This window comes from Nicotiana tomentosiformis, chromosome 5, assembly GCF_000390325.3.
Source record: "Nicotiana tomentosiformis chromosome 5, ASM39032v3, whole genome shotgun sequence".
Taxonomy (NCBI): Eukaryota; Viridiplantae; Streptophyta; class Magnoliopsida; order Solanales; family Solanaceae; genus Nicotiana; species Nicotiana tomentosiformis.
In genome coordinates, this window is record NC_090816.1 from 92,718,465 (window position 1) to 92,727,967 (window position 9,503).

General features: G+C 39.7%; 1 protein-coding gene across 1 annotated transcript; it reads right to left on the reverse strand.

Annotated features, from left to right (window-relative positions):
• Positions 1 to 5,574: 5,574 nt before the first annotated feature.
• On the reverse strand, positions 5,575 to 6,543 carry LOC138892796 (uncharacterized). Its single transcript, XM_070176535.1, has one exon. The coding sequence runs from the start codon at positions 6,541 to 6,543 to the stop codon at positions 5,575 to 5,577; it is 969 nt and encodes a 322-aa protein (XP_070032636.1).
• Positions 6,544 to 9,503: the final 2,960 nt, after the last annotated feature.

Genomic DNA, 9,503 nt, shown 5'->3' on the forward strand with positions numbered 1-9,503 from the left:
ATTGTTAGGTAATCCTTCACTTGGTAACATATCTTGTTTCCCCTTAGGAATTCATGCTATCGAGTGAAAGAATACCTAACAGTCCTCTGGCGGTTTTTGCCCATGAACGGTCGTGTATCCTCTGTTCGGTATCAAACTTAACTTCCCGGTGGGAATTTGCTATCGAACAAAAGATTACCTAATCACCCCCGAGTGGAAGCTTGTTTGTTTGCCTTGCTATCAAAGGTCTTATTAGTGTTGTCTTCGTAGTAAGATTTCCGTCACTGCCTCGTTAAAAACCTTGCCAGAAAAACCCAATCTGGACAAAAACTGAACTAAGGAAAAAAGAGTGCAACACATACTTTCGGTTTGAGTGTTGTTCATCAGAAATACTATCTTTTGAGGTGTGCCACGTTCCAGTTGCTGGGCAACTAGTCTCCATTCTGGTTCTCCAACTCGTATGAACCTTTTCCAATGACAGCTGAAATCCGGTAAGGGCCTTCCCACGTTGGACCTAGCTTTCCCGCATTGAGCTCCCGGATATTTTGTGTTACTTTGCTTAGAACCAAGTCTCCTACTTTGAAACAACGTAAGTTGGCTCTCCGATTGTAATATCGCTCCATCCTCTAGTTTTGAGCTGCCATTCTTACATGCGCCAAGTCCCTCCGTCCCTCGAGTAGTTCCAAGTTGATTAGCATTACTTCATCGTTTGATTCTTCGTTTGTCTGAGAATATCTCAAAGTGGGTTCGCCCACTTCAACCGGGATTTGGGCTTCAACACCGTACACGAGAGAAAAAGGAGTTTCTCTTGTACTTGATTTGGCCATTGTTTGGTAGGCCCATAGGACTCTGGGTAACTTTTCGGGCCATTTGCCTTTTGCTGCTTCCAACCTTTTCTTGAGGTTTTGAATGATCATTTTGTTTGTTGACTCCGCTTGACCGTTTGCACTCGGATGATAAGGTGAGGATGTGATTCACTTTATTTTCAGGTCTTCGAAGAACTTTGTTACTTTTGCACCGATAAATTGTGGCCTATTCTCGCATATTATCTCTTTTGGTATTCCGAACCTACAAATTATATTTTCCCACAGGAAATCGACCACTTCGCGTTCTCCTATTTTCTGATAAGAACCTGCTTCTACCTATTTAGAAAAATAATCAGTCAAAATTAAAAGAAACCTTACTTTTCCGGGAGCCGGTGGAAGCGGTCCGACGATGTCCATCCCTCATTTCATGAATGACCATGGGGACAGAACCGAATGTAAGGGTTTTTCCAGTTGATGTACTAGTGATGCATAACATTGGCACTTATCACATTTTCGTACGAAATATTTGGCGTCTTATTCCATGCGAGGCCAGTAATATCCTGCCCGTACCAATTTCAGCACCAAAGACTCTGCGCCTGAGTGATTGCCGCATATCCCTTCGTGGATTTATCTCATGACATAGTCAGCTTCTAATGCTCCTAAACACCGGGCCAGTAGGCCTTGGAAAGATTTTCTATACAATTGGCCTTTCCTGAAGCTATAAGGTGCAGCTTTGGTGCTTAGCGCCCGTGATGCTTTGGTATCGTCGGGCAACTTTCCATGCTCGAGGTAGTTGATTATTTTGTTCCTCCAATCCCAGACCAAACTAGCCGAATTCACCTTGTAGTAACCATCCATATCAAGGACTGAGCTCATCTGTTGTACCACCATTTCAGACTCCGGTCCTTTTATTTCCGTCGATGAACCTAAGTTTGCTAATGCATCCGTTTCTACATTATCCTCTCTCGGGATATGAGTTATTGACCACTCACAGAATTGTGCTAAAAGAGCCTAGACCTTTACCACATATTGTTGCATACGTTCTTCTTTGGTATCAAAGATCCCGTAAACCTGATTTACCACCAGCTGTGAGTCGCATTTGATTTCTATAACCTCGTAATCAAGTCCCTAGGACAATTCGAGCCCTACAATCAGAGCTTCATACTCTCCTTCATTGTTAGTTAAAGGGATCGTGCTGATGGCTTGCCTTAAGGTTTCCCCCGAAGGGGTGATTAAAACTATTTTGAGCCCGAACCCTTTTATGTTCGAGGCTCTGTCTGAAAATAAGGTCCAAACCCCTGATGCCGATTCTGACACCATTACTGCCTCCTTGGTTGCTAGAGGCAGCAGTCCTGGACTAAAATCGGCCACGAAGTCAGCCAAGACTTATGACTTAATTGCAGTCCTCAGTTTATATTCTATGTCGAATTCACTCATTTCGATGACCCATCTGGCCAATCTGCCAGAGAGTTCGGGTTTATGAAGGATATTCCGCAATGGGAAAGTAGTCACCATAGCTATTGGGTGGCATTGGAAATAGGGCCTCAACTTTCGAGCGGCGACTACGAGAGCGAAGGCTAGTTTTTCCAAATGTGGGTAGCGAGTTTCTGTTCCCGTTAAAATTTTGCTAACATAATAAATAGAAAACTGCATACCTTCATCCTCCCAGACTAAAAACGCACTTACCGCAATTTCTGAAATCGCGAGGTAGACTAGCAATTAGGGGTGTTCATGGTTCGGTTTGGGTCGGTTTTTCCCTAAAAAGAAACCAAACCAAGTAAGTCGATTTTTCAAATATTGGAACCTAACCAAACCAATTAAGTCGATTTTTTATCGATTCGGTTTTTGTCAGTTTTTCGGTTATTTATCGGGTTTTTCTTAAATATGAGACATACACTACCAAACGCATATTCCGGCGACTACATTTTCAACGTAACACTATCAAACTAATTGCTCTTTGAGAAATCTATCATTTACCAAGATATATTGATGATAATTGACTCAAATAGTGATGAATAATTTAAGTACTCAATTAAAAATTAATTATTTTTAACATGAAATAAATTCTTGTACTTAGCAAAAGAAAACTACAAATCAAACTAGAAGGCAAAGAATTAGATTATTATAATAGCAAAGAACTAGACTAAAAATATAAATGACTAATATGTACCATAAAATTTTAGAAACTTTATATAAAAATATACATATATATAGGTGTAATAATAAATTTATATAGCTACTTTTAAAGTCGGTTTGGTTCGGTTTTTTTGGTTATTTTTTTTATTAAAACCAAAACCAAATCAAATTTGATCGGTTTTTAAAATTTAAAACCAAAACCAAACCAAACCTAAAAAGTATCAATTTTTTTAGTCGGTTTGGTTCGGTTTTCGGTTTGGTTCGATTTTTCGGGTTATTATGAACACCCTTACTAGAAATGTTTCGCCTTCTTTCGGTTTCGAGAGAAATGGAGTACTTGATAAGTACTTCTTTAGGTCCCTCAAAGCCTGCTGGCACTCTAACGTCCATTCGAAATTGTTCTTCTTTTTGAGCAATGTAAAGAAGCGGGAAATGAACCTGCTCAAAGATGATAACCTTCCTGTGAGTCTTTGGACTTCCTTCATATTTGTTAATTGATCCGGGATATCGTCTATGGCCTTGATTTTGTCAGAGTTTACATCAATTCTCCTTTGTGAGACGAGAAACCCCAGGAACTTACTGTAGCTGACCCCGAGTGCGCACTTCTCGGGGTTAAGTTTCATGTTATGCTTCCTCAAGATATCGAATGTTTCTTGCAAATGCTTAAGGTGGTCACCTGCATTCAAAGACTTAAAGAGCATATCGTCTATATAAACTTCCATGATTTTTTCTATTTGCTTTTTAAACATCTTATTTACGAGCCGTTGATAAGTGGCTCCGACGTTTTTCAACCCGTAATGCATTACATTGTAACAATATGTACCAAAATTTGTTATAAATGAAGTCTTTTCCTGATCTTCCTGGTTCATCTTAATTTGGTTATACCCAGAATAAGCATAAAGGAAACTCATCAGTTCGTGCCCGGCCGTGGCATCAATCATTTGATCGATATTTGGCAGTGAAACGAATCTTTCGGGCATGCCTTATTAAGGTCTTTATAGTTTACACACATACAAAATTTATTATTCTTCTTAGGAACTACTACTACGTTGGCTAGCCAGTTTGGATATCTTACCTCTCTGACTGAACCGATTTTAAGCAAGCGGGTTACCTCTTCTTTGACAAATTTATTCCTGGTCTCTGCAATAGGGCACTTCTTCTGCCGTACCGGTGGTACGTTGGGATCCAAACTCAGCTTGTACATGGCTATTTCTGTCGGGATACCTGTCATATCCTCGTGCGACCATGCAAAACAATCAATGTTAATTTTAAGGAATTCAATAAAACTAGACTTGAGCTTGGGATGCAGTCCTGTCCCCAAGTGAAACTTTCTTTCTAAGAATTCTTCAAACAATGCCACTTGCTCTAGTTCCTCCGCTGTGGATTTTGTTGCGTCCGTTTCTTTAGAAACTTGGAAATATCTCGGCACCTGATATTATTCTAACGATTCTACCCCTGGAATAACCTCTTCTAACTCAGGAGTAGGCGCCAGTTCCTGTAATTGCTATGCCGTGCGCTCCTTCCCTTTGCTACTGGAAACTGAGATTGCATTCATCTCTCTCACTGCCGGTTGGTCACCTCTTATCTGCTTGATTCCTTCGGGCATCGGAAACTTCAGCAATTGGTGATACGTTGAAGGTACAACTTTCATCTCGTGTAACCATGGCCTTCCTAAGATGATGTTGTATCCCATATCACCATCCACTACTTTGAAGAGAGTTGTTTTCATTACTCCTTCAGCATTTGTGAGCAGCAAGATCTCTCCCCGGGTCGTCACGCTCGCAATGTTGAATCCAGTGAGGAGTTTTGTCGCCAGAATAATGCTTTCGGTGAGTTTAGCTTGTTCCAATACTCTCCATTGTATGATATTAGCCGAACTTCCTAGATCCACTTGAACATGATTAATTTTAAAATCTAAAATATTTAAAGAGATTACCAGTGCGTCGTTGTATGGTAACAACAATCCATCCGCGTCTTCCTCTATGAAAGTGATATCATCCTCTCGGAGACTTTTGCTGTGAGTTATAGATATTTTAGTCTTCTTTGCTGCCGAAAAGGTGACCCCATTAATTTCATTCCTCCCAAAGATCATGTTGATCGTCTAACGTGGGGCTTCTTCACCTGCTTTCGAAGATTCTGCGTTGTTGCGACCGTAATTGTTCTTAGATCGATCACTCAAGAATTCTCGGAGATGACAATTCCTTAATTGCAATGCCACCTCCTCCCGAAGATGTCGGTAGTCCCCTGTCCGGTGACCGTTCGTCCCGTGGTATTCGCACTATAAATTGGGATCCCTCTGGCTGGAATTGGTCCTCATAGGTCCCGGGAATCATTCTTCTTTAATGTTTCTCATGGCTGACACTAGCTCCACTACACTGACATTGAAGTTATATTCTGATAACTTGGGGTAAGAAAGATCTTGAGACCCCGACGTTTGTTTATGTTGAAGTGATCTATTGTTTCGACCGTGGCCAGTCCCTTCGTCAATGGTGAACTTGTTTGCTGCTCAAAAATTTCTGCCACGGCCTTCGGTACGCTCGTAGGGAAAACACTCACCCCTCGTAGTCCGCCTATCCGCATCGTATTCTTCCTTTGATTTTTCTCTACTCTTCTCCCGTCCTTTGGCGGATGATGTAAAACTGACCTGGTCATCTTAAATTCTTATCTTCGACTCGTACCGGTTATGAACATCTGCCCAGGTTGTTGCTTGAAACTCAAGCAGGCTCTCCTTCAGCTTACGGGAAGCATCTGAACTTCTCGGATTCAATCCTTTGGTGAATGCTTCAGCTGTCCATTCATCCGGGACCGTCGAGAGCAATATTCTTTCTTTCTTGAACCGGGTGACAAACCCTCGTAACAATTCCGATTCTCCTTGTGCGATTCTGAATATGTCGGCCTTTTGGGCATGCACCTTTCTAGCCTCGCCGTGAGCTTTAATGAAAGAATCCGCGAGCATCTCATAGAAATCTATGGATTGCTCGAGCAGTAATGAATACCACGTTAGGGCTCCCCTCATGAGGGTTTCGCCAAATGTTTTTAGTAACACATATTCAATTTCGTGAGGAGCTAGATCATTTTGTTTCACCGCCGTTGTGTAGGTGGTAATATGTTCCCGTGGGTCTGAAGTTCCATCATACTTTGGAACTTTAGGCATTTTGAAATGCTTCAGGATTAGTACTGGTGCCGCACTTGGCTTGTACGATAATTGAACATACTTCTTCGAGTTCAGGCCTTTCAATACTAGTGGTGTGCCCGGGATTTGATCCATGCGGACGTTTACTTCCCTCATGAACCGTAAAAGCTCATCTTTGAATGAATCGTTCTCATTGTTAAGACCTGATATGCTCCCTCCAGCCCCACCGGAGCCGACTTCACCCCTGGGAGTGTTGTTATCGATTCTCTGTGTTGTTTGGTTTGCGAGAACAACGGGAGGAATCAGATCGCGCCTGTTCGCATTATTCGAAGCACCTGATAGCGCCTGCTTCAGTTCCGTCATAACCTGATCCTGCCGCGCGAGATGGCCTAAAATGATTGCTTGTTGTTCTTGCAGGATCCTCACAGCATCCGCTACTTTCCCGAAGATGTCGAGGGTACCGTCTGTTATGCACCAGCGTGGCGTCATTCCCCTCATTGTGGGTGTCACTGATTGAGTCCTCGAAATGAGGTTGATCCCCTCGAATTTCGGGGTTGTGTGCATCGTTAACAGTGGTATCTGCCATTTTTTGCGATTTTTTCTAAGACAAAAATAGTTTAAACACGTTAATAAAAGAGGCAAGGATCAATTTAATTGCATGACTGTCTAGGCCCCACGGTGGGCGCCAAACTCTTTACCCGTAGAATTGTTCAGTTGAATTTATACGTGATTTATATACAAGTGAACTAATTTAATCCTGAAATAATATAATAATCGAAGAAATATGCAGTACTTAGCCTTCGAATGTAGATGAAATAGATAAGATAGTGATTTCGTGAACACAGCTTCCGAACACAGCAATGATGGGATCAAAAAACAAGAGAGTGCAATTGTATAAAGCTTTGTATAGAATATAATATATGTTTTTGCGAGAAATTTCGTGTCCTTTACAATGATAACTGATATCACTATTTATAGCTATGTCTAGGGAAGAAGGTCCTAGGATCGTGTCTTCCTTTAATGTCAATTATGAGGGTCATTGATGAATATGTAACGTTGAGCGTAAATGCCAAATTTTTTGTAACAGACCGTCGTTCTTAATGTTGTAGAATATTCCTTAGTAAATTCTACGGGGCACAGAGCATTAAATATACTTTTATGAACGTTATCCGTTTCGGTGACAAGCGCAGTTACTGCGTTTGATCCTCAGCCATTTCATCTTGGATTCCACGTGTCCTCCTTTTAGTCAGCCACACGTCATATCATATTGCACGCTATACAAGTATAGGAAAGTAAAAGAAATGGAGAGAATAGAACAAATGGTTTATTCTTTGTGTTAGAATCTTTTGCAATGAAGAATCACAAATTTCGTAGTTAAAACAGGTCCAAAGAAGTGGGAGTGCGACGTATTTAATGTTCGATTTGCCATAAGCTATTTGGGCTTTTTTTTTTTTTTTTTTTTTGCGCAGGAAGGACTGCTATTGAAGAACGTTTTCATTTCCAAATGCTATTACAAAAACTATGTTTATTTTTAAGTGGTTATTTCAATTTTCAATGGAGAAAAGAATCCCTGATCACATAATTCACATAACATCTAGCTGAATGCACAAAATGACCGAACTTACCATACTTTGCACGTGATTCTATATCATCACTATTAAAAATTTCACATCAAAAACAAATATTTAACGATATGCACATTTCAAGAGCTTTTGTTTGAATTATTAGTTGCATGGAGATGTATAAAGTTATTTTTTCAAAGGCAAAATACATAAAATGCCACATGATCTAGTAGTCAAATCCCTATTATGCACGTGTTGATCACAAGAATAACTTTGCACATTCAACCTTTCAAAAGTATGTCTATGACACACCTCTTCGGTGCTTGACCACTTCTTCTTATAGAGTTTGAATTACACGTGCCAATCCAAGTATGACACGTGTAGTAACTAAAAAAAATATATACACTTAAAACAAACCCCAATTTACAACGTTAAAATTTGTTTTGCTATGCGTCTTCCCCTATACCCCCACCCCCTGGGTTTATCATCTTCCCCAATCCCCCCCTCCACATTGGCTCCTCCTCCAGCATTACTTGCACGTCGACTTCCCTCTGCAGCCCACCCTCTGTCCTCATTATCTTCCCAATAATTCTCCAGATCCATCGATGGCCATAAAACTAATTTTCATCGCCGGAAAAGGGACAAGAACGCTGAAAGCTTGACCAAAAATTGATCAGAAAAAGATGAAAAAAGATAACTAAACCCAAAATTTGTGAAAACACTGGGAAAAAAACAAACAGAAACAATCATTCAAACAAGCTTTGATGATGGATTTCAAACTCTAACTTCTTTTAATCACAAAATCCCAGAGATGGCAATTCCTCCGATACCCGAGAAAACCAGACCGACAATTACTAAAAAATTACACTTTCACCTAGAAACGGTGACTTTTTGAGGTTGATTTTGAATCAATTTTCACTAACCCGATGCATAATGACTTGGATTTGCGAGTCAAGAAATCGAGATGTAAGGTTTCTTAATCATTGTTGGGTTTTCTTCGGTTTCTTCTTTGGTGATTTCTTCACCATTGCTGTTCCTTGTTTATTTATGTTCAAAGATGATGATAGAAAAAAATGGAGAAAATAAAACTACGCGGCGCTAAAATGAGGCTTCAAATGCATTTTTTTAATTATTCACTCGCCTACTTTCGATGTAAAACACGCGCTTGTCATGGGTCAAAAAAGGTATCATAGACACACTTTTGAAAGGTTAGGCATACAAAGTTATTCTCGTAGTCAACACGCGTGTTAGGGATTTGACTACAAAATCAGGTGGTATTTTATGTATTTGGCCTTTTTTAAATAATCCTTAGTTCTAGTTTATTTTCCTCTTATTGGCAGATTCCGCTCGATCATCTACTAATTTCAGCATATTTCACTAAGATAGTAAATTTATGTAATACATGTCAGAACAATAACTCCCTTACTATTGACAAATAATAATTCTAGCACTCTTTTGTTAACATGAAGATTCCAGTACCGACTTCCTCTAATTTTTATTTGTTCTTCCTAATTTTGGACTTAACAGTCACTCCACATTCGAGTGTAGTTGGATAAGATCAAAATCCATTGAAAATTTTACCTTGTGATATCTATAGTACAAATTGCAAAAATAAAAATAAAAACACAAAAGATTTGGTTGTCAACAATAAAGTCACACCTCACTCGCCCTCTTTATTTTTCTCACCTGAAGAATTGAAATACCATATAATTTAAGATGAAAAAAATATGTATTGATCCACCAAATTTGCTTTTTTAAGAGTTAATGTCATAACTGAAAAAAATAAAGTGATTAAGAATACATTTGAAAAGTCTCCTTAAAAAATGAGAACAATAAAAGAATGTTTACACAATAAATTTGCAGTATGAGACTTCAACCATCAAAAAG

Coding starts and splice junctions, on each gene's coding strand:
- LOC138892796 (XM_070176535.1), bottom strand. CDS start 6,543: ATGACGCCACGCTGGTGCATAACAGACGGTACCCTCGACATCTTCGGG.